This window comes from Schistocerca piceifrons, chromosome 2 (genome assembly GCF_021461385.2).
Source record: "Schistocerca piceifrons isolate TAMUIC-IGC-003096 chromosome 2, iqSchPice1.1, whole genome shotgun sequence".
Classification (NCBI taxonomy): Eukaryota; Metazoa; Arthropoda; class Insecta; order Orthoptera; family Acrididae; genus Schistocerca; species Schistocerca piceifrons.
Window position 1 is genome coordinate 1085296146 of NC_060139.1, and position 27206 is coordinate 1085323351.

General features: G+C 39.6%; 1 protein-coding gene across 1 annotated transcript in view; it reads left to right on the forward strand.

Moving 5' to 3' along the window:
- Nucleotides 1–27206, forward strand: part of LOC124776145 — a 104931-nt gene that overhangs the window by 50930 nt on the left and 26795 nt on the right. Inside the window, exon 3 of the mRNA XM_047250982.1 lies at nucleotides 10547–10554. Coding sequence (XP_047106938.1) covers nucleotides 10547–10554 — 8 coding nt within the window. The remainder of the gene's footprint in view (nucleotides 1–10546; nucleotides 10555–27206) is intronic.

A 27206-nucleotide genomic window follows, 5' to 3' on the forward strand; every position in this document is an offset into this window, starting at 1 on the left:
CCACAGCATTCTGTATGTCGTATGTTTAAGGTATCCATAATTTTCAAGGCCTTGATCTGCATTATCTGGAGAGATAGGTATCCCATATTTCTTAGTACCTCATACAAAGGAAAGAAGCATTTCCCAGATTTTTGTCCAACTATAGGATTTACTTAATTGAACGGCAATTTGTGGCTTATTCTCCAATGAGATCCAATGCTACACACGAGATTCGTCGAAACCACACTTCTGCCATCTATGTTGGACGTCTTATTTTTATTTTTATTTACAGGTCAAGTTCCGTAGGACCGAATTGAGGAGCAAATCTCCAAGGTCATGGAAGGTGTCAGTACATGGAATTAAAACATAAAAGCAATAACAGATAAAAATAAAATGTTTATGGACCCGAAAAAAGTCAAGCCATAAGTTTAAGTAAACACAATCAACAATACAACAAGAATCAGCTTAATTTTTCAAGGATCTCCTCGACAGACTAGAAGGAGTGCTCCATGAGGAAACTCTTCAGTTTCGATTTGAAAATGCGTGGATTACTGCTAGATTTTTGAATTCTAGTGGTAGCTTATTGAAAATGGATGCAGCAGTACACTGCACACCTTTCTGCACAAGAGTTAAGGAAGTCAAATCCAAATGCAGGTTTGATTTCTGCCGAGTATTAACTGCAAGTTGCTTGTTCTCGGAAATAAGCTGATATTGTTAGCAGGAAATGAGAGTAAGGAATATATATATATTGAGAGGCCAGTGTCAAAATACCCAGACTCGTGAACATGGGTTGACAAGAGGTGGGAAACTAACACCACTTATTACCCGAACTGCCCGTTTCTGAGACAAAAATATCATTTTAGAATTGGAAGAGTTACCCCAGAATATAATACCATACGACATAAGCAAATCAAAATAAGCAAAGAAGACTAATTTTCGTATTGGACAATTACTCACTTCAGTTTCTGTTTGAATAGTAAAAATGGCAGCATTAAGTCGTTGAACAAGATCCTGAACGTGGGCTTTCCATAACAGTTTGCTATCTAACTGAACACCTACAAATTTGAACTGTATAGTTTCACTAATCATATGCCCATTCTGTGAAATTAAAACGTGAAGCTTTGTTGAATTGTGTGTTAGAAACTGTAGAAACTCAGTCCTACGGTAATTTAGCGTTAGTTTATTTTCTACAAGCCATGAACTTATGTCTTGAACTGCACTGTTTGAAACAGAGCCAATGTTTCACACAACATTCTTTACTACCAAGCTAGTGTCACCAGCATACAGAAATATTTTAGAGCTGACTGTAATATTAGAGGGCATATCATTGATATAAATAAGGAACAGGAGTGGCCCCAACACTGATCCCTGGAGCACCCCCAAATTGACTGTACTCCGCTCAGACCCCACATCACAGCCATTCTCAACACTGAGAAAAATCGCCTTTTGCTGTCGGTTGCTAAAGTAAGAGGTGAACCAATTGTGAGCTACTCCCTGTATTCCATAATGGTCCAACTTCTGGAGCAATATTTGATGATCAACAAAATTAAACACCTTAGGTAAACCAAACTATGCCTAGAATTCGAAACCTTTTGTTTAACCCATCCAGTACATCACAGAGAAAAGAGAATATAGCATTTCCAGTTGTTAAACGACTTCTAAAGCCAAACTGTGCATTTGGTAGCAAACTGTGTGATATAAAATGATCAATTATCCTTTCATACACAGCCTTCTCAGTAAGTTTAGCAAACACTAGTGGCATAGAACTAGGACTAAAACTGTCTTAATTATCCTTTTCTCCCTTTTTATAAAGCGGCTTTACTACTGAGTACTTTAATCGTTCAGGAAACTGACCATTCCCAAAAGGAAAATTACAAATATGGCTAAATACAGGGTTAACACGCCCAGCTCAGTACTTCAATATTCTGCTAGGCACCCCATCATATCCATGAGAGTCCTTAGCCTTCAACGATTTAATTACTGACTCAATCTCCCCCTTGTTTGTATCACAGAGCAGTATTTCAGACATCAATCTTGGAAAGGCATATGCCAAGAGAGTTATATGATTCCCTTTAGAAACTAAATTTTTATTTAATGCACCAGAAATGGTCAGAAAATAACTGTTAAGTATTGTACATATATCTGCTTTATCAGTAATAGAAATACTTTTACTACAAACTGCCTCTATATCGTAGTCCTTGTGCTGCTGATAGGCACTTCCTTCACAACTGACGATATGGTCTTAATTTTATTCTGTGAAATAGCTATTCTGTTTGCATACCACATACTCTTTGCATTCCTAATAACATTTTAAGCACTTTACAGAACTGTTTGTAATGGGCTACTATAGCTTGATTGTGACTACTTCTAACATTATAATCACACAGAAAATAGCTGCTAATTTGAAATTTGCATCATAATTATCCAGAAGAGCAAAGTTTCTCAACGATTTTGAAGGTTATCTATACCTAAAGGATCAGGACGGGAATCGGTGCTCGTGAAGCAGGTGAAAAATGCGGTATCTATTAACACGGAAAGTGGGAAGACGGTATTTGCATATACATGGGAGAAATATCTTTGATGTTTAAATGAACTGAGTTGCCAGATCTGCACATTTGTGATAGTTGAATAAATATTAAATAAATAACTTGGCCATATTCATCTGTTGCACAACGAATACCAGTGGGACGCAAAAATGGGAGTCTGTGAAGGAATAAGTAAGTATCTGTTCTGCTAAAAATATAACGTTTATGCAACAACTGAAGAAACTATTAAGCTAAACAACTAATAAATGGCTGATGGTTGCTCTTCTTCATAACAGTGTTGGGTGAGTTACAAAATTATGTTTACAACTGAGTCTTGGAGACCCTAGCACGATTTATCATTAATTATGGGAGCATCAGAAGAATCGTTGAGTGGCGACATTCACGCGCATATACGCATATCACAGAGGTTCAGGACAAGTATAAGAATAAAGAAAAAACTTCATCAGTATGCATTTGCTTACCAAAAGGTAGTTCCCTTGGCTTGACTGCACAAAGCAATTGAACAAGAATTCGTTGGTTAAAGTGAACTGTTAATAATTGCACCATGGATGAAATTCTGAAACTAATTTGGAAGTTTTATCATGAGACTCAGAAACTGTGACATGTAGCGATTCTCATAATTCGCGGCCGCGAGGTCGCCAAAAACAAAACTTGTGCACAAAATGAGTCAAAAAATTCAGAGTAACTAAGTAAACCGGACAGGATACATTACTATGGGACACCATCTGCGAACTTAAGACTCTCAGATCCGTACTCAACACTTGCTGAGACAAGAGCATGTGGAAACTAGATTACGAACTAAAATAGAAATTAACGAAGTTTCAGAAATCCGTTCAGTTATACTACACCCGTGTGATCACCAACGAACTAAATAAATCAGACTGAACTGAAAAGATATATCAAGCGTGCACATGTTTGAACATGGTAGAGCAGAACAATGGCTTGCATGTGTGGCTAAGAGCAATTGATTATAATGTTCCGAGAAAAGCAACAATAATTCCGTACATCAGTCGATGGTGAGAGAAAGACGTTTATTTTGGATGGAGCTGAACTCTACGATAATAAGGCAATGAATAACTACGAATAGGCACACACACTTTGCCGTTGTCCCCGTCTGTCGTCTCCCGGAACACTGCCGTGCGAACTCTGTTTGGAAACACGCGTCCCGTTAACGGGAAGTGCTCAGAGAACTCCCCGGTTGTGATGCCAATCTATACAAGAGCTTCGCCCAAGGCGAAAATAAACCTCTTTGCTAGCTCACACGTGCTTTATAGCGTTGTCTGTACTGCCGCAATAGCAGACTACTTTTACTCCCACAGATCTACATACTGACCCCCCTTTTTTTTTTTTTGTACACTCTCATTCGTGCTTTTCATTCTTCAAGTGAGAGGAGGAAAGAATGTATATGCTTCTGGATTGTCACAGAAGAGACACAGATTATATTGAGATGTCATATATCGTCTCGAGAATCTCGGGAAAACACAAGAAGGGCTTCAGTCACAAAGGGTGCAGGCCGAACACAGGAAAAACGTAGATACAGGAACCATCGGTATAACAGTTGTCAATTGTCGTAGCTGTGTTGGGAAAGTAGCAGAACTCCAAGAGCTAACAGAAAGCACTGATTCTCAAATAGTTGCAGGCACTGAAAGCTGGCTTAAGCCGGATATAAGCTCAGCCGAAATTTTTGCAAATAACCGAAGGGTGTTCCGAAAGGATGGGCTAAACACGGTATACGGTGGCGTGTTTGTTGCTGTTAGAAACAGTTTATCTTGTCGCGAAATTGAAGTAGATACTTCCTGTGAGTTATTATGGGCAGAGAGTCATTTTTGGCAACCGGAATAAAATAATTCGATCCTTTTACCGACCTCACAATTCAGATGATACAGTTGCTAAAGGGTTCAAAGAACACTTGAGTTTGATTTCAAACGCGTACCCGACTCATACGATAGTAGTTGGTGGTGACATTAATTTATCCTCTATATGTTGGCAAAACTACATGTTTAATTCCGGAGGTACGCATAAAGCATCATCCGAAATTGTGCTAAACGCATTCTCTGAAAATTATTTCGAGCAGTTAGTCCATGAACCCAAGCGAACAGTAAACGGTTGTGAAAACATACTTGACCTCTTAGCACCAAATAATCCTGAGTTAACAACCAGCATCAAAACGGATACAGGGATTAGTGAACACAGGGTCGTCGTAGCGAGACTGAATATTCTAACCCCCAAATCCTCCAAAAATAAACGGAAAATATACCTATTCAAACAAGCCATTAAAAATCCACTCGATACCTTCCTGAGAGACAATCTCCACTCCTTCCAAATTAATAATGTAAGTGTAGACCAGATATGGCTTGAATTCAAAGAAATAGTATCTGCAGCAATTGAGAGATTTATACTAAATAAATTAACAAACGACGGAGTTGATCCTCTTTGGTACACAAGACGGGTCGGAACACTGCTGCAAAAACAACGAAAGAAACATGCCAAATTTAAACAGACGATCTTTTACAGAAGCTTGAAATTTAGCACGGACTGCAATGAGAGATGCTTCCACAACGAAACTGTGTCTCGAAACCTGGCAGAAAATCCAAAGTGATTCTGGTCGTATGTGAAGTATGCTAGCGGTAAGAAACAATCAATGCTTTCTCTGCGCGATAGCAGTGGAGATACTATCGAAGACAGTGCTGCCAAAGCAGAGTTTCTAAACGCAGTCCTCCGAAATGCCTCAACAAAAGGAGACGAAGTAAATATTCCAGAATTCGAATCAAGAACAGCTGCCAACATGAGTAACGTAGAAGTAAATATCCTCGGAGTAGTGAAGCAACTTCAATCGTTTATTAAAAGCAAGTCTTCTGCTCCAGACTATACACCAGTTAGGCTCCTTCCAGAATATGCTGATGCACTAGCTCCATACTTAACAATTATATACAACCGTTCGCTCGATGAAAGATCCGTACCCAAAGACTGGAAATTTGCGCAGGTCACACCAATATTCAAGAAAGGTAGTTGGAGTAATAACATTAAACGCGATATGCAGCAGGACTTTGGAACATATATTGTGTTCAAACATTATGAATTACCTCGAAGGAAACGGTCTACTGACGCAAAGTCAACATGGATTTAGAAAACATCGTCCTTGTGAAACACAACTAACTCTTTATTCACATGAACTATTGATTGCTATTGACAAGGGATTTGAGGTCGATTCCGTATTTCCGGAAGCGTCTTGTAGTGAAATTGCGTGCTTATGTAATATCATCTCAGTTCTGTGACTGGATTTGTGATTTCCTGTCAGAGAGGTCGTAGTTCGTAGTTACTGGCGGAAAGCGGTCGAGTAAAACACAAGTGATTTCTGGCGATCCCCATGGTAGTGTTATAGGCCCTTTGTTGTTCCTTATCTATATAAACGATTTGGGAGACAATCTGAGCAGCCGTCTTAGATTGTTTGCAGATAACGCTGTCATTTATCGTCCAATAAAGTCGTCAGAAGATCAAAACAATTTGCCAAACGGTTTAGAAAAGGTATTTGAGTGGTGCGATATTGGTAGTTAACCCTAAATAACGAAAAGTTTGAGGTCATCCATATGAGTGCTAAAAGGAATTCGTTAAACTTCGGTTGCACGATAAATCAGTCAAATCTAAAGGGCGTAAATTCAATTACATAACTAGGAATTACTATTACGAATAACTTAAATATGATGGAACACACAGAAAATGTTGTGGGGAAGGGTAACCAATGACTGCGTTTTATTGGCAGGACAATTAGAAAATGTAACAGATCTACTAAGGAGACTGCCTACACTACGCTTGTTCGTCCTCTTTTAGAATAGGCCTACCGTTACGCGGAGTGGGATTCTTACCAGATAGAATTGACGGAGTACGTTGAAAAAGTTCAAAGAAGTGCAGCACGTTTTGTATTATCGCGAAATATGTGAGAGAATGTCACAGAAATGATACAGGATTTGGGCTGTACATCATTAAAAGTAATGTGTTTTTCGTTGCGACAAAATCTTCTCTCGAAATTCCAATCACGAACTTTCTCCTTCGGATGCGAAAATATTTTGTTGACACCGATCTGTATAGGGAGAAACCATCACCACGATAAAATAAGGGAAATTAGAGCTTCTTCGGAAAGATATAGGTGTTCGTTCTTTCCGCGCGCTATATGTGATTGGAATAATAGAGAATTGTGAAGGTGGTTCGGTGAACCCTCTGCCAGGCACTTAAATGTGATTTGCAGAGTATGCATGTATATGTAGTAGATGTAGATACTGTGAACCATATCTATTAAATGTGAAACATTTGACACTGAAGTCATTTACATAGTTGGTAACTGAATTTCGTAGAAATAAACAGACAGATTAGCAACACAGATCTGTCAGAGCTGGAGTAATGTTCATGAGTGAATGTGAAGCCGAGACGTTTGCCAGCAGTAAGTAGGACTACTTCCCACCTGGCAAGACCCAGTAGATGAACCAAGAAAAGTTGCCCCAAAATACCCAGTTATTCTCAAGCCAACAGTTACAAAAATGCATGGTACAGAAAACTACCTGAAATACGCTCTAGCTCGTTACGAAACGTCAATAAACACTAAATAGCAGCCAGACAATTGTCTGTTAAGACACTGATGCGATGCAATATTAAATCGAAACATGTCTGCATTTTTAACGTAACATTAATTTCAGTAAGTCGCGTTTATAAACTATTGGCTGTGGTCCTAACGTAAATGTCTCAACAATTTCGTCTTGATAAATTTAGTAATTGCTCTGTATATCCAACATTCTCATTTTTCGCATCACCGCTTAAATAGTCGGTAGTCGGTTGGTAGAAAGTATTTAACATTTCCTGCATACATCATCTTTGCTTCCATTTTATACGTTAGTTTTTACGTACACCCAGCCAATGGCATTGCACGTTGGTAACTCCAGTTCCCGGGCGATCAGCGAAATTAAACAACGTTGCGCACGGCCGCTGTGACACAAGGCATTTATTTATTTCTATATATCCAGAAAAAAAATTCGTCAGTGGTGCTGCATCACTGTGCTGCACGTTAAACTTAATAATATTCTAAGAAATGAATACCAATATGTAGTATTCGATACTATGGATAAGGATGTGGGGATGGGTATCAACACCAGTGAGGATGTCCAAACTTTTGCCTCTTATATCGAACCGGATAGAGAGAAATATGTGACGCCACTGGAAGAAGGTACTGCTTGTGTATCAGTTACTTCGTTGTTATTGTAGGGTGGATGGCATAATGAGGTACGATAATGTCTTCTCTAACTCGTTTGGTTCTTATTTTAAATGTCCCTCTACAGCCGCTTTCTCTGTGCCGCAATGTCCTATGTTTGCGACAGGTTTTTCTGCTACTCGTCATGTCTCGGAACGTTCGCTATCTGCCTGATTCCTTGTGAAGCGTATCACGGTGTTTTACCGTTTACTGTTATATTCTAAAGCTACAGCTGCTGCCACATCCTCGCTTTGGGCGAATATTAGCGATGTGGAGAGCAGCTCACCTGAAGGCAAATGCGTCACTAACACGATTAGGTACCTCTTAGAGGTGTGTGGCTGCGTTCGACAGGGCGCGACTTACATTCCTCGGGAAACAGCCCCCAGTGACGTAAGAAATGCCGAGTCATACATAGCACAATGTTTACTTACGTGTCAAACTTACGATGAACAGCTTAGGCCATACATGAAGTACACGGAAGTCAACTCACCGTGCTACAGCACTGTCAGTTGGTGATAATTTCATACGTTACTAAATATTCCGAAAACTATTGGACATCTCTATTTTTTGTAATATGATGCAGAACTTTCCTAAAGACAGTACTTGCCAGCTGTTGCGAAATAAATACGGACTATCGTTACAAGACATTTTGGAGAAAAATATTTTTTTCTTCAGTATGTGGATAAAAGAGAACCACTGACGTACTTGGACTGAAAATAATACATCAACATTCTCAAAGTTTATAGATGTTTGTGATACATATTTTATAGTGACAACGTAAAAACATTAAGAGATAAAGAATAAAATACCGTAAGAGGTGTGAAACTGTTCCGTCTGTACTGGGAAAAATTTCATCACTGATAAATTTGCATTCTGTTCGATCTTGTAAAAACTTCCAACGATAAAGTTGTTAACAAAACTATAAAATTAATTTTGGTAAAATCTGTGACATAATTGTATCCTATCACCTACGAACGCATTTTAAATTTTGCGAGAAACTATGTGCTCGACAGCGAACGAGTACTTGTATGCCGCTGCCAGGATTTTAGTTCCGGCGACTCGCCTTAGTAGGAACGAGATTATTACTATCTTCTGGATTTTTGTTTTTTATTTTCAGCCCTTTCTGACGCTTCTTCACTGCACCTACCGCCAAAATCGCCGACATACGCTATACAAAAGGAACTGTAGGTACACTCAGAGCCGGCCGTTGTGGCCGAGCGGTTCTAAGCGCTCCAGTCTGGAACCAGGCGACCGCTACGGTCGCAGGTTCGAATCCTGCCTCGAAAATGGATGAGTGTGATGTCCTTAGGTTACTTAGGTTTAAGTAGTTTTGAGTTCTAGAGTACTGATGACCCCAGATGTTAAATCCCATAGTGGTCAGACAAACGTTTCCATTGAAGTCGAGCGAAATATATTTCCTTGGATAGTTTTGTGAAATCCAAGTTTTGTATACGTATTCTACACGACTATTGCCCTCAGCACGCAGTAAGTGCGTCCTACACAAAACGTCTTTACTGCTGCAGCAACGTCACTGCACTCCATCAAAAATTTTCGTCCATAATTGCACTTACTTGAATTAAAAATCAATGAGCAGAACAGACAAAGAACGGAGGTCTCTGAGCCAGAATAATTCATTTTTTCTCGGAGATCACTTTGTGTTTATCTAGACATCGGATACTCTCTTCTGTTGTAGCATAGAAGTACAGTTCTCCGCGCTAATGTTTTGTCAAAACGTTGAAATTCCGTTAAGGTCCATCGTCGTCTGTATCCCTTCCTTGGAGAATCAAAACACATGATCACATCTAGAGACTGTGCTGATGCTGCTGCACTGTTAATATGGAGTACAGTCGATTCAGGGACACCACAACAATTTGCTGCCATTTTGTGAACTTTCGCGAAATGTATATTATTCGTGGTCTCTTCATTATTGACCAGTTCAGTAACAAATAAATAAACAAATAAAATAAAAAATAATCTATAGTACGTTCGATACGACAATTAAAAATGGTTTTGTAATGTCTTCTTGCCCTCTGCACACACAAACCAGAGTAGCAATTCACATAGTTCCTTGCTCCTGCGTTTCACTCACTGCCAAATACACGTCAATGCACCGTTCCTCGGAAGAATGAAACTACACGTGAACACAGAACATTCAGCCGGCGCTGGCCTATTGCGTTGTAGCAGTGTAGATGGGGCAACAAAGCTGTTAGGTGGGGAAATCACGATGCTCAGGACCGATGGACTGCAGGACTTTATCCAATATCTTCACGCGGTAGGAATGTTAATTTTTGGATTTAGCAGTGTTAATGGTAGAGGCGGGCCAGATGCTGTTTCTGTCGCCACTCCTTTCCTTACTCGTGGACGGAATCACTGTACCCCAACTGTGTGGGTCTAGTTTTATACCATGTAGAATTGTGCGACCGTTTTGTAAATGTTTGAAAATCGTGTAACTGAGGTGTTACGTGTGTACTAACCTCTATTAACCCAGGAAACAGGCAACTTTTGGTATACTGTTCAGTTTGTCTTGATCGTAGTATTTTCCGGAAAAGTATCGTTACTGCAATGGCGAAGTTTTGGGTAGTGTTTGGTTGCAGCGAAAAATATGTCAAATAAAGTGGTATTTAGTTCCACAAATAAAGTTGTTTTAAAAACATAAAGCAATTGTAAATGCACGTTTTTAGAGAGTAAGTTAATTTACAGGCTGAGGCTAAGGAGCGATATCGTTACCAAGCAGATGCGAGTGGCACTGTATTTAAGAGCGTTTATTTGTGTTTATATATTGCAGACTGCATGGTAAGTGTCAATACATGCCCATCTCATGAAAATGCATTGGTCTTCTGACCTAAAACTCAGTGAATGACGATGACCTTGAGACGACAGAATGTTAATATCTAAATCACTGCAAGAGTTTCCCCAATAACCAACGTTTGCTAATATGTTCTACATTTTATATTGATATTGTTTCGGTGTAAGCTAAGTACAACGGCTCAGACTGTTTGTTATCAAACGATAACAATCGCACAAATATTGGGAACGTAGGACAAATTACTTTAACTGCGCTGGTACATATGTTACACTGATACAACAAATCTAGGTTTGTGCCTCAACACATGCAACTATGTCCAGTACAAATTATATGGCAGCAGATGGGGAACATATGCTTCCACACGGGAGGTTCTGCCCCAGGTCTCTATTCCGTCGCGAGGTACTGCTCCTCTGTGTGGGTGAACAGCAGTCGTGTACGGGAACTAGATGCACAACTACACAGCACGAAGCATATCATTAGTGGAGCACCAAAATTACACCATATAACACTACCGGATTATTCTAAATTAGCAGTACACTTATAATTTTACTCCTTTGAAATGATTTCAATCTGACCATGATTGTGTATAATGGTTTCTCTGAATATTTCTTTCGAAACAAAGTAACAGCAAAACAAACGAGAATCGAACAAAGGTTCTATTATTAACAAATTAAAGTGTAGTTAGGCAAAAGGAAATGGTCGCCAGCCTATTTGTGCAAAGTTTTACTAAGCTGTAGCACTATTCATAAAGAAAATTAACTGTTGATATTTACTTTAGATGATACAGAAACACTATTTTTGGGTACAGGACACGAGACAGCAGTACTTTTTACATACCATGCAACAATAATTTGGCATGAACTACACAGAAGGAGTATTAATACATCATGGCAATAATTGGCTCTCAGTAGATTGGCTGTATACTAAAGCACCAAACTGAGGTTCATTACAAGTAAATGATTTACTGATGGGTGGGGCCCTACTAACTTGGACATGAGGTCCTCTTTTTCGGTTTGATTATTGGAAAATATTGTCACTGGAATGGTTTCCTGATAATAATGTTCTCTGTCCTGAGTACTGTCTGTATCCCCAAGAAGCACTCAATTGTTTATACTATGTAGCTCAAATGGAACATGTGATATCTGGATCTAGCATAGTTTCAACAGTTGTAGCTATTTGCTTCTTACAGTAAAAAATGTTAGAAGGCTGGGAGATGCACCTCTTTAGTGCTATAGTTGTAGTGTGAAATTAAAATCTGGCTCAACAGTTAGCAAAGGGACCCCGAATCTAATCGATTAATCGGTCAGTAGAGTCAGATCTAGATGGAACATTTTAGTTGCAACACATAATATGAGAAACACTCATATGAAAACGTAAACAGTGTTATTTCCAAACCTCCCTGTCTACTGCTCAGTAACTATTATGAATTGTCACAGATTTCACAGATAACTGTAATACTGTACAGAGACTTCAATAAGAACAATCTTTAAGCTGAAAACTTTTCTTGACGGTTATGCTACACCAGTAGTAAACTTTAATTTTCCTTTCGTGTTGGACTTCATAACTTAGCCTCATTGAATAATTAGTAAATTTACTACTCCACAACAGTTATTAGACTTTATTAAGGAAGGTAACTAGTTTTGATTTCAATAAAGGAGAATGCTTGAATTATTGTAGCACTTGAATAGGATCCTGTCCGGGTAAACAACTAAGAATGAAATACAGGTGCCCAACACAAGGTTTAAGGAACAAACATTTATTACTGATTAATAACACACGTAACTGTTTGATGCAGTTGTACAGTACCCAAGTAATTGTTTGATCTGAAGGTGATGGCAGTGTTGATCACTTGTAGCTATTCAAAGAAGGCGGCAAAAATCTCCATGGCTCTTGCTGTATAACAGGCTCTGAAAAGTCCATTCGTGGCAGCGCATTATTCTATTTCAGAGCAAACCAGCGAATGGCATGGATAATTCGCCTATTTCTTCCACGTCTCGTGCTGTACAAAAATAATATTGCTGCTGTTGTTGCCTCGTTTAGTTCTCAACATGTGAACACTTTGCCAGGTAGCCACTGACTAGCTCCTGCCACGAAGGGACCTTTCAGTTTTACGGACAAATCCAACTTTTCTGTTCCTGCCAACCCACTTTCATTGCAGAGGGATTTCCCTCCAAGTTTTACATGATTACAAACCTACTTTCCCTAAGCATAAACAAACATTACAACTGAAGTTCTAACATTTTCACTCTTTTAAAGAACATGTTCTTTTTTAAAAAAAATACAACCATAGATTAATGATATTGACATAAATTACCATCAATAAAGAATAAAATATTTACATAGATTATAATCAAAAATCTTGGTGGCACACAAGTTATGTTAAGTAGAAACAGATAATGAAGTTAGATTAGACAAGTATAGCTAACATCCATAATAGTGTTGCAACCACAGCAACGGATACCTGAGCTGAGCCACACCTCCCTACCTACGCCCCTCAGGTGGAGATTCTCGTTCCGACAACCGAAGAGAAAATTGCCTGGACATAGGGACATCTCTCATATACTAGTGATAGGACTGAGATCCAGGAAATCCCCACTAGTCTTAGCAGGGCAACTATCAGATACTGCGCTCAACATCAGTGCACAATTGTGAGCAGACTGGGGCACCAACATTTTGATGGTTCATTGACCCACTTCCAGTTCAATTCGAAGACCTACGGAGTTAAAGCTTCCCACCAACAATGGAAAGTTCTTAATAGGATTCCAACACCACATGTTGTTTACTAGGACCTTCTGTACAAATGAGACAAAACTGCAGTGTGACTGCGTAGCTCTGCACCAGACAATAGACCATACTGTGACTGCAACATCAGAGTATACGCAGGACCAAACTAAGATTTATATAAATTGAAGCATGCAGCAGTCTCCTGGCTTAGACATTATTATTTAAGGATTATGCTTGGTGTCCCTCTTGGTCAACTCACTGTCAAATTCTCTTCAGTGTAAATTTACTGATCGGTTTACTGTTTTTTCATTATTTATTTACTATTCATTTCAATGGTCTTTTACGGCAGATTTTAATTTTTCATTTAACTGCTTACCATATTGTTCATATTTAAGGCTTATGCTTGGTGTTCCTCTAGCTTAGTCCACTGTAAGCTTTTCTTCAGTGTAAATTTACTGTTCTTTTCACTGTTATTGTTTTCATTCATTATTTATTGTTCGTTTCAATATTCTTTTACTGCTGACTTTATTTTTCATTTAACTTCTCATCTTCTTGTTCACTTTTTTTTGGGGGGTCTTTTACAGCCCATTGCAATGTGCATTGTGATGTTCATTATATTACAGATTTTACATCTGTGATATAGATAATACGCATAAAACTTAACGTACTCACTTCCTCAACTGGTTTTACCATATGTGTCCAAGTGTTTATGCCCACCATATGTCTTTCAACTGTTAAAATCAGAGATTTATTTCAGCTATAATTGAGAAAAATTAAAACTGTTGGCTCCACTTCGCTTAGTGCTTAACGAGAGAAACTCAGCTTTTTACTGTCTGTCACGTGGCTCAGATGCTGCTCTCAAGCTACAACACTGAGGAGGAGGACTGGAGCAAGCAAGTTCGTATCTGGTAATCAGGATGACATTATTGAGTGGTTAGCTGTGAAGCTGCAGTCTGTCATTTGTTGAATATGACAAATGTTTATAAAAATATAAAGGATTTGTGCGTGAACAGTTAAGCAGTTCATCAGAACTACATCTGGCCATATATGCTTTACTTTTTGTGGTGCAACAGAGTACTGGAAGCAGGATGAGGTATATTTTTAACCGGGAACTGTAAAACTGTACAGTTTTTTCGAAGGTTAAAAATCCGTTTCAATAGTAAATAAAAAGTCTGTGCCAGTTACAGTTCCTTTAGGCAAAAAAGTGCCGATTTTCAGAAATAATACCCATGCAGGTGACCGAGCGTGTTAGCACAACTGCTTCTGGGATGGGAAGCAATGCTGGCAGCCTGTCAGATTAACGAGAGGTTCGTGTGCTAGCCAGACTCGATGTGGTTTTCAAGTGGTTTACCACATCCCACTAGGTTAATACTGGGCTGTTCCCATGTTATGTCTCAGATAGACGCTGTCCAAAGATTTAGAACACTTTCTCACACTTGCACACAGAATTTGCTCTGTACGCACGCAGGTTAGGAACAGTACACTGCTTCTGTACTGTGTGTGTTTGTGATAGGGAGGGGGGGGGGGGGGTTGGAGTTGATAGGAGACTTAAGACTTGAGCTGCTTGGTCTCCTTAAATTACTCAGCATTAGTATTAGAAATAATGTAGTGCTACTGTAAGTTGCTACCTTTTACCTGACCTTCATCTCTTTTTTCTGTGCTAAGCAAACGGTCTACAACAGATCTCATACTTTATTTTAGAACTGTTCATATTTTGCTTTTAGTGATTGCCTTCAGAAAATTGGTTTCATCTGTTTGTTATTCTTTTGGTTGACACTTTTGGCCACAAATACAATTTCTCTGTAATTACTATGGCAGTAATGTCACAGCACGGTATAGTACACTGAGGCTCAGCTGTTTCCAATTTAAAACATAGCTGTTTGGTGCGAATAGTTAAAGGAGACTGCTGTCATGTCAGAACGATAATAATTTCACAAAGCAACGGCTCTCTTTCCTGGCAACATTAAAAATGTGTCGGCTGCTCCTATCCCCAGTATGGCAGCTCCATTAAGGAACACTGGTGTCAACTTGTTCCCTACATAGACCCTGGTTATACCCCTGCAACAGTAGCTCTCCGAGTGTCCAGTAAGGCATGCTTCTGAATACGATATAGGATGAGTGCGAATAGTATCGTTTATATTGATTTGTACATAGTTTTTACAATAGGGAGCGTATGTGATGCCATAAAAATCTAGAATAACTAAAAAATGAAATCACATTTGTCTTTATTTTGCTTCCTAAGGACTCTGGGAGGTATGAAAGCGTACATTACAAGGCAGTTTATTTACGGCCATCTTGTAACCTCCAGGCATTTATTGAACAATGTCGCTTTCTTTTAGGAGCAGACAATGGCAAGTAAACTGCAAAATAACTTTCCTTTTGCAGGGAGACGTGGTATATTTTCTCAGCAACGTGAAGTTTTGTTCACTACACTTCTACTCAAATCGGTGAATGTGGAACGTAGGAAAGTTGGGTGGAAAATAATACTTAAGTTATTTAATGTACCAAATACGCCATCACAACTTCAGCTTAAAGGAAAAGCACACACACGTGATAATAAAACGTCAAAATTGATAAAATTGTTTCTAAACACAGAAGAAAACAAATTGACAATTGTTGCTACATCTGAACCGCAAACGACAAGAATCTTCACACATTTACTTTTGAAACAAAAGTAATTCCATTTCCAACAATGTATGTGAGAATGTGGCAGCGCGGGGTAGCCGCGCTCTCTATGGCATCTTGTCACGGTCCGCGAGGCTCCCTCTATCGGAGTTTCGGGTCCTCTCTCGGGTATGTGTGTGTGTGTGTGTGTGTGTGTGTGTGTGTGTGTGTGTGTGTGTGTAGTCCTCAGCGTAAGTTAATTTAAGTTAGATTAAATAGTGTAAGTTCAGGGACCGATGACCTCAGCAGTTTGGTCCCATAAGGCCTTACCACAAATTTCCAAAATTTCCAAATTTGTAAGAATGTGTTAATCTACAAAAAAATTGTTGGGTGTCAAGGAAAGTGCTTATCTTAATAAAAATAAACAACAGCAAAAACGTTCACATAAGTCACGGAAATGCTGTCGGGTGACGTCGAAAACCGCTGATTTTTCGACAGGAGTACACCCTGCCATTTTCAAGGCATAACTGCAACTCAATGAAGCGCTGTGCAAGGGAATTCAAAATCTCAGTTTGCGAAAAACTCTAGAAACAGAAAACAGACACACACACACACACACACACACACATGCACGCACGCACTCACACACGCTGTAAACATTAGCACCATCACAAACAAAAGGTGAGTGACGTCAGAAGTAGATGCTGTTAACTGTGGTCTACAATCCAGACACCCATCTGATGCAGCTCTCCATGCTACTCGCTCCCACGCAAGCCTCATCATCTCCAAATAACTACTGCAAACTACATCCTTCTGAATCTGCTTACTATATTAATCTCTGGTCTCCCTCTACAATTTTTAACACTCACACTTCTCTCCAGTACTAAACTGGTGACCCCTGGATGTCTCAAAATGTCATCTATTAAGCGATCCCATCTTTTAGTGAAGCCGTGCCACAAATTTCTTGTTTCCCTAATTCTATTCAGACCTGCTCATTAGTTACGTGATATAACCATCCAATCCTCAACATTCCTTTGTAGCGTCACATTTCAAAACCGTCTATTCTCTTCTTGTGTAGACCATTTGTCATCCATGTTTCGCTTCCGAACCTGGATACACTGCAGATAAATACCTTCATATCAGAGTTTCTAAGTCTGCTACATTCGATGTTAACAATTTTCTCTTCTTCAGAAATACTTTCCTTGCCATTGCCAGTGTACATTATATATCCTCTCTAATTCGGTCACCGTCAGTTACGCTGCCCAAACAGCAAAATTATCTACTACCATAAGTGTCTCGTTTCCTAATCTAATTCCCATACCATCCCCTGACATGATTCGATCATATTCCTTTATCGTTGTCTTGCTTTTGTTGATGTACATATTATATCCTCCTTCCAAGATAGTGCCCATTCCGTTCAAATGCTCTTCCGGGTCCTTTGCTCTCTCTGACAGAATTACAATGTCATCGGCAAACCTCCAGGTATTTATTTCTTCTCCCTGAACTTTAATTCTTACTCCAAATTTTTCTTTGGTTTCCTCAATGTAAAGACTGAATAACCGTCTCAGTCCTTTCTCAACCACTGTTTCCCTTCATCAGAATTTATTGATAGTGAAACTGATAACCAACGGGTGAGATAACATTAACTTTGACCCTCCATGTTTCGAAAAGTGAGGGAGCAGGCTTCCATACAGAATTTAACACAAAAATATGTTGGGAGAAAGGCTAACAGCCTCCTGAGGAGAAGTTCCTTGTCGCAGGAGACTGTCAAGAGTCTTACTTCTTACTGTGTTGTTGTTGCTAGGTGATATGGTCTGCTAAGGTCCACAAGGAAAGGGTTCCATTTTGTCCATTTGCAACACTGGTACTCTGACATATAGCGTAGCAAAACAACTTGCTACTCTGTTGAGCCCTACAGCATGTCTATGTAAGGATCACATTAAAAACTCGGAGGATTTTTTATTTTGATTAGAGGGAATGCGTCTGAATGCCTCTGCTATTCTAGTAAGTTTTGATGTGATCCCTCTCTTCTCTCTTGTTCCTCTGCCTGATTCGTTACAGTTGACTGAGGTTAGGTTTCGCGCTGAATTAATGAACTTCATTCTGCACGTGTTGACCTCGAATTACTTTTTATTCAGTGCCCAGTACTACGAGATGGAGTTGACCTACACTTTTGGCAGTTTGTTTATGGAAGACTTCGAGGAACGTGTATTGGATCGGCGATTTTTAACCTGCGTGTTTTTTCAGATATGTACATGAGAGTTTTGTTGTTTGGCCTCATAACAGTGACAATTTGAGCGACTGTTTAGAACACCTGATTTGAATCCACCTGAATATTTGTTTCACGAATGAGGTGCAAAAGCATGGCTGTCTTCTCTTCCTTGACGTGCTGGTCGGGAGGAAGGTTGATGTTATGCTGGGGCATACAGTTTATAGGAAGCCTACTCACAGTGACTTATATCAGCAAGCTGATAGTTATCAACATCCGGCTCAGTGTGGAGGGGTACTTTGTACCTTGTTTCACACAGCTAAAGTCATCTCAGAGTTTGTCAGCTGAGTTAATCCACCTTGAGCTCACCAAAGTCTTTGGCCTTTTTGCCTTACGCAGGGAGCATTTCGAACAGAGCTGGTCGTATTTTGCGGAAATACGGCACGAAATGCGTTTCCAACCACCATCGAAGATCAGAGTCGTTTCAGACCCAACGAAGGCTGATCTTGGTTTGCGCAAGTCGGGTGTCTGCCATATTCCTTCCAGTTGCAGTCTGTAATATACCGGTACTGCTCATACTGTCAGGACTGTGGTGGACAAGTGTACTGAGTATAAGCATCACACAAGTTTACAACAACCGAGTAAATCCACAAAGAACATCGTCTTGGCACAAGTCATCCTATGGAACATAACACGAAGATTTTGGCATGCACTTCCAGCTGCTAGGATAGTATTATTAAGGGAGCAGTTTCAATTACCAAGTAAACTTGTAAATAGAGATGGTGGTACTTGTTTCAGTTCTCCATGGAATTCTGCGCTCTCTCTTGCCAAAAAACTGAGGAAGATAATTAATGTTACTTCACCCGTTGATTATTACATTTGGTTTGTGTTGGCGTTAGTTTTTATGGTGTTTGCGTGTGTATGTGTTATTTGTCCGAAGTTCCTGCACAGCACTTACCTACTAAAGTTATTCCTTGATAATGGCAGATAGTGCTCATGTCGCTGTGCATAATTTCCAAGCGGTACTAGCAATAGACGAAGTCCCCATACATCTCTTGGTGCCATCTGTAGCTCAGGGTCCACAGCCTGTCTTTCATGAAGTGTTACCCTAACCTCAACCCGGTATACACGTAATCTTGCGATTTCCCGCTGCAAAGTGTGTACTGCTTCAGCTCAGTTATTCATTTATTCTCTTTGACAGTTGTCTTTACACCCTCTATTCGTTTTTTTTCATTGTTCTATAATCAGTGACAGCGTACACCTGTGGCACATGCTGAAATTTTCATTTCGATGATCAGTTACAATAGAGTAAAATGTTGTTTTTAAATATGAAATTACTTCTTTGACGAATTCGTTGATTACCAGAACACAGACAATAAGTACAGGAGGAGATTGTTTTTGACTAATAAAAGAGCTAACTTTGTAAGCCATTCTTGAGTTTTTTAACTACATAACATCGTCTTTGTTATCCTTTTTACGGCTGAAAAGCTTCTCAATTGAGGCACTGGATACAGAAACAGTCGAAAGAAGTTACGAGAGTTTTACAATTTCACAGTATGCAGATTGGAGTCTACTTGGAAATAAAATTTAACAGATCATTAACACTTTTGTGGCATATTTCTCCATAGTTATACGTAACCACAAGCTGTGATATTAAACAAGAAAAAGAATAAAATAATCCACAGAAATCTTTTAGGATTGTGTGGAGGTTACAGGTAGTACTGTTTATTTTCATCAATTCGTCATCACCGACCCCGTTCATACATATGGTATGAGTAGGTCTTGACTAGAAATAAAATTGATAGCAATAGGATTTCCAAATGACCAAGCGCTTAGCAAAATAAACGTTTTTGGTGTAGGTCGGGTGAAGCATAAGCTATTAGTGTTAGCGTAGATTCCAGGCAGTAATCGGCGTAGTGGAAAGAGAGGGGAACGGTAATCCGACACGTCATGTCTTCGAGTTGCTATGCATCTTTATTTTTAGTTTCAATTTTTACGTTACTTACATTGCACTTAAACTGAGATAACACTTAATGTATTCCATTTTGTGTGCTTAAACGTCTTGTGCAAGAGAATAATTTTCTTCTGTTACCTGGCTCCTGGGCAGGACAAACAAATTCTCAACTACAGGACGAGATTTTCAAGATGTGGAACGGCTGCCATCGTGCAGTATTGAACAGATTCCTTTCCCCCCGACGAATAAACACCGCTAATGTAACCCTGCAATATCTGATTTTATCGTCAGCTAAAGAACTTGGCCAGCCGGGGTGGCCGAGCGGTTCTAGGCGCTACAGTCTGGAACCACGCGACCGCTACAGTCGCAGGTTCGAATCCTGCCTCGGGCATGGATGTGTGTGATATTCTTAGGTTTGTTAGGTTTAAGTAGTTCTAAGTTCTAGGGGACTGATGACCTCAGAAGTATTTCCCATAGTGCTCAGAGCCATTTGAACCATTTTTAAAAGAACTTGATCAGAAACTTTCAGAACTAGTCGTGTCAAGAGAGAGAGAAAAATCACATCCTCAGAACACTGCATGAAAATACACTGCACTGTAAATCACGAGCTATCCTCGCCAACATTAGATGAAATGATGCATTAGGGTGATTTACTGTCAAACTGTGCGACAAGAAAGAAACCTGTTATGAATATAAACCAAGTTTGTTTTTTACTATAAACTTTGAAATAACCACATAACTGCAAAAACGCGGCTTATATAAAGCATGAGGAAAATTACTGCTTCCACCGTTTTTATGACGAATACACGGAGGTTACAAAAGTCGCGGGGTACCTACTGATACCGTGTCGGGCCTCCTTTTGCTCCGCGTACTGCAGCAGCTCCACGTGGCATGGACTCAGAAAGTCGTTGGAAGCCCACACAGAAATATTGAGCCATGTTGCCTCTATAGCCGACCACAATTGCGGAAGTGTTGTCGGTGTAGAATTTTGAGCAAGAACCGACCTCTTGATGATGTCTCATAAATGTTCGGTGGGATTCACGTCGGGCGATCTGCATGGCCAAATAATTCTTCTCGATTTTTTCAGAATGTTCTTCGAACCAATCGTGAACAGCTGTGGCTTGCAGACATGGCACATAGTTGTTTGGGAACATGAAGTTTACGAATGGCTGAAAATGGTCTCTCGGTAACCAAACATAATCATTTCCAGTCGATGATCGGTTCAGTTGGACCATAGGACCCAGTCCATTCCACGTAAACACAGCCTACACCATTATGAAGCCACCACCAGCTTGCACAGTGCTTTGCCTACAACTTTGGTCCATAGCTTCGTGCGTATGTGCCACACTCGTACCCTACCATCAGCTCTTACAAACTGAAATCGGGACTCATCTGAGCAGGCCACCCTTTTCTAGTCGTCTATGGTCCAACCGATATGGTAACAAGCCCAGTAGAGGCACTGCAGGCGGTGTCGTGCTGTTAGTAAAGGCGCTCACGTCGCTTTTTTGCTGCCGTGCCACATTTCGTCGCACTGTCCTAATAGATACGTCCGTCTTTCATCGATGTCTGCGGATTTTTCTTGCAGTGTTGCTTGCTTCTTAGCAATGACAACTCTTCTCAAACGTCACTGTTATGTGGAGGCCATGGCCCACTGCCTTGTCCGTGGTGAGGGTAATGCCTGAAGTTTGGTATTCTCGGCACACTCTTAATATTATGGACCTGGGAATAGTGAAGTCTCTAACGATTTACGAGCTGAAATGTCCCATGCATTAATTCCCGTCGAGCGGCCATAAACACGTCGGAAACGTTTTCACAACAGTCACCTGATTACAAATACCAGTTCCACCATTGCACTGCCCTTTTATAGCTTGTGGACCCGACAGTACCGCTATCTATTTAAGTGCATATTGCTAGCCCACGACTTTTGTCATCTCAGTGTATGAGCCTAGCATGTGTATATCAATAACAGTAAAATGATAAAAGTAATTAATTTTATATGCGAAGTTCTTCTGTACGTCTTGCAAGCCCTTTATGAAAATTTATTTGCAATCGCAAGTTTTCCTTTGCCATTCCTTTACAAGTATTTTCTGAAAATATTAGTAAATACAATATACTGAGCATGATGTCTGTTTATTTGCTGTGTAAGTAACGTGAAAAAGCCATTTGGATGCCCATTGCCACTCTCAGCGCACAGGATTTCACTAACAAAATTACTCAACTGTATGACAAATACGCTCCAATAAAGACCAGAAAAGTAAAACGGAAACCTGGCCTAGGCCGACTCGTGAACTAAAACAGCTCATGAATCTCAGAGACGCTGCACATCGAGCGTACAAGATACATCCTACACCTGCAAAACATACTGTATACAAGCAGAAATGAAACATAGTCAGTCAAGCGGAGAGAAACGCTAAGCTCAGGCATGTCCGTACGTTAACTGACAATAGATGCAGACCAGCTATCCTGTGGAAAAGTCTGGGTTTACGCAAAATAAAAGTTGCAGAAAATCCCATGATCCCAGCTGAAGAACTAAACCGTTTCTTCACATTACCTACAACCACAATTGAACCGCAAAAAACAAAAAAACAAAAAAACAGAGAATCATTGATTACTTCATGGGTACGAACGACTGTAGCAAAGAAAAACTCCATCTACAGCACATCACTTGCAATACTATCAAGAAAGCCATCATGCGGATTAGATCAGCATCTACTGGACATGACCGCATCACTATCCAGATGGTAAATCTTATTATTGATCCACTGCTGCCCTCTATAACAGACATTTTCAACGATTCCTTAATCACAAATGTTTTCCCTGAGGCCTGGAAACTGGGACAAATTAAGCCAAGTACATTGCCACAGCACCTTCTGACTACCGCCCCATATGCATTATTCCTGCACTATCAAAAGCCTCAGAATATACAGTCCATGACCAGCTAACCAACTACCTAACTGCCAACAACCTACTAGACAAATACCAATCAGGTCTCCATAAACATCGAAGCACAACATCTGCACTGATAAAGGTGACAGATGACCTGAAACTTGCCATGGATACACAAGAAGCGACTACCATTTTCTTCTTAGATTTCAGCAAAGCATTTGATACTGTCGACGTCGACATCTTACTTGCCAAACTTAGCGGTCCAAATTTCTCACCGAGTGGAGTGCAATGGTTTCGCTCATACATGACGTCTCGTCAGCACGAGACCGGTCTGGAAATATAGAATCAGAATGGCGGCAGGTAGCGTTAGGTGTTCCCCAACACTCAGTATTAGGTCCTATACTTTTCCCTCTGTATGTCAATGATGTGTCATCGGTTCTGAACTATTGCAAACATCACATGTATGCTGATGACCTTCAGATGTATCTAATGCAAAACTAATCAATCTTAAGGAAGCTATTGATAATTTCAATACTGACCTCAGTGCACTATCAAAATGGGCACAGAACATAGTACTAAAACTCAACCCATCTAAAACTTGTTGGTCACTCTAAGCTCATTAACCCAAACCATCGAGAATCCGTACCATCTCTAATCCTAAATGGAACACATATCAACTTCTCTCCCTCAGCAGTAATAACAGATGAAAATCTAAATTGGACAGAGTGCAAAAAAGCATCAGCATCTCTTCATGCGCTAAAAAAATATAAAAAACTTTTCCCTTTGGATCTGAAAAAGAAATTAGTACAAACGCTTATACTCCCAATCATTGACTGCAGCGATATTATCCTACAAGGTCTCTCTCACGAAAATTCGCGACGTCTGGAACTGGTCATGAATGGCAGCGTCCGATATATCTGTGATGTTTGACTTTTTGATCACATTTCACCAGCATATGCACAACTGTCCTGGCTGCGTGCAGACAAACGCAGAGATTTCCATACACTCTGTCTCATTTACTGCCTTACAAATTTACACTGTCCCTCATACCTCTCCTTGTCCTATACGCTCATGTCTGAACAACATGACAGAAACACACGTTCCCATCATAATAAAATCCTCTCTGTTCCACTTCATCGCTCAGTCACCATCTCAAAGTCCTTTACAGTAGCAGGAATCCGTCTCTGGAAAAACCTCCCTCGTTATATTAGAGAATTTAGCAGCATGTCCGGCTTCGAAAAACAATTAATGATGTATCTACTTAAGCAACAGTAATGCCTCCTCTGTACATGAATGCACTTCACCCCATTACTTCCTTCTTTCCTACTAGATCTTCCTAAGTTCCCAGTTTTTTTCTTAACTGATGCAGCCTCCTTAAATCTCCCGTCCCCAAAACTCACCATACCAGTAAATGGTTCAAATGGCTCTGAGCACTATGCGACTTAACTTCTGAGGTCATCAGTCGCCTAGAACTTAGAACTAATTAAACCTAACTAACCTAAGGACATCACACACATCCATGCCCGAGGCAGGATTCGAACCTGCGACCGTAGCGGTCACTCGGTTCCAGACTGTAGCGCCTAGAACCGCACGGCCACTCCGGCCGGCCAGACCAGTAAACATCTACTTTATACGCCAATATATTAACGTACGTCTGCACAAATCTTCATTACTATTGCCAATTTTTCTTATGTTTACCATTACTACTTCACTTTTTCTTTTACTGTTGTTATTATTGCTTTTATCATGATTTTTATGTATAGCAGCTATTGTAAAAATACTGCCAGTATTTACTTTATAAGGTCTTAGTTATTACTCTTTATTCCTATTGTCACTAGATCAAGCTATTTTTCTTATTCAAAGTACTGTCAAGATGCAACTATGATGTGTAAAATGCTGCATGTGTGGAACATTGGTCCGATGTAAGAGAGAGCCTGATGGTTACATAAATAAATAAAATAAATTTTAAAAATCTTCTATCGACTTGACGAGCAACTGTGATATAACGAAAAACTGAAGAGACCTATGAGAAATAACACATATGAGTTATTTCATCCAGAATAACTGAGACAAAAATAGATTTACTTATCTTTCTTATTTTATTCGTGAGTATTTTTGAGATAGAAGCAGTCAGGTGATTATGTATTGTATTTTACAGTCCTGTAACACAGAAGAATGTTCTAAATTATGTTTCAGCTTTTCGCTATACTCACTGAGCATATGTACAGGTTCAACAAAATTGAGTTTATTCAGCTTTTGAGTATTAGGGCATCCTGACAGTCACCTGTTGCTGCTGTGAATATGCGTATTGAAATGTCATACACAACTAGATTTATATTTATGATGCATGATACAGTTGTCGGTCATCTACTCCTGGAAACATCGGTGAGCGAAGTTGTTCTGGAGAATATCACATTCACATTTGTGGTGTCTGCTACCCCAGGCGGCAATTTCAGGGGGGCGCCAAATTCATATCCGAGAAGAAAAAAACCTTGTTTCACAAAGCGCTTAGCAACCAGTGGACGTTGGTATATCGATTATTCATATGATTTGAAACACATCCCTGTTGGGTTTTGAACATTTTTGAACACATCCTAAGTTGACTTCTGAACGAATCATATGTTGATTGTTGAATGCGTACATAGTGTACGTGATGTCCCTGACAGGGTAATCCCTGTCGCATCTAGCTTTCCCGCACGCAATAGGGGACGGGGCCATGCGAGATGGTCCGAATAAACGCGAACAGGTGAATACCAATGACTGTTTGCTCATGTCCTTGATTGGTGTGCGAATTACCGTTGTTATAATTGCTAGCGAAATCCATAGATTCAGACTAACAGAGTTGAAATAAACTACTAGCAGGAATAACAAGTAAGAAAGGTTACGTATTATCTTCTCTATCTATCCGCGAAAATGAAATGTTGAGAGAAAATTTTTGCCAGATCGCTGGACTACTGGAACGCTTAGCGAAGTTAACCGGAGAATAAGTTTTGACAGCGGCAGGAATAGTTATAGAATTCGTGTTGACAAGATCGTTTGTTAGAACGAGGAAGTAGAAGAAACTGAGACATCACACAAATTATATGGAAGAATATGACGATTCCAAATTTACATACAATTTTCATAGTAATACTGTTCGATTCATGCTTGAGGAACTGGAGCATATGAATGAAATGTGAAACTATTTCCTAACATAAAACTTTTTGTTTATAGTAGGCCTAGTAGGCATTTGATATTGGTACATCGTGAATTACATACTGTCGTGTTAATAATGTAAATGAGGTAGATAAAAGTTAGCATTTGTGCCAAAAGTCTCGCTTATTTCGTATGTGTTACAATTACTACATTATTACAAAGGCCTATTTCATTTTATCTAGCAGACAGTGGCGAAATATACGTAATCAATCGACAAACCCCACCACTATTCGTTTTAACAGCGTTTTCAGTAATAGACAACGACATTTTAATTTTTCATGTAGCAAAATGTTTGACGAACTCTGATGAGATTCTTTGGCAGAAAGGAAATCACGCCATGTAAAGCTATAGCAACATTAGAGAGAAAAAGTGCTGGTACCTAAGGATTGAAGTAACGTGTACTGTCTTGCTTGGCTCTTGTCTTTACTGGTTTTATGTTTCCTATATTTAATTTTACCTCATACAAAAGAAAAAATTGTTAGTTAATAGATAATAAAGAGTGCAGACTTTTTGAAGAATTCTTATTTCCTCCGTCACAAATAATCCCACCCAGTATTAATTGTAAGTTTTTTTTTAAGAGGGGCAGGATGTCAAACCGACCGACTGGGTGCAGGAGACGCACCACAAGACATTTTAATTTCCACTGTCCTGAATATATGTTTCATGACTTCTGTTACAAAACAAACACGTTTGAATTCCACAGAGGAAAATACAGTGACGTGCGATGGAAGGATACTGTAATACCAAATAACATGTCTTACATTTCATTGAATGTATGTGTTTTATACATATATCAAACTCTTCAGAAAGATATTCACTACAAAATGAAAATATTTTTAAAAAATCGATTTTTTAAATTTTTGACATCCTGTCTCAAATGCTCGAGAGGGAGGGCCGACTAACTGCCAACAGCGGCATACCTATGCGATAGTAGTTATAAACTGCTAAGGCTATTTATAGGATTGAGAAAACATGAGATTAAATATCACATGTGTAATTAGTCATTTATCTTAACCACGAGAATATAAAATTTCTGCCGTTAGGAACTTGCTTATTCTGGATACGAA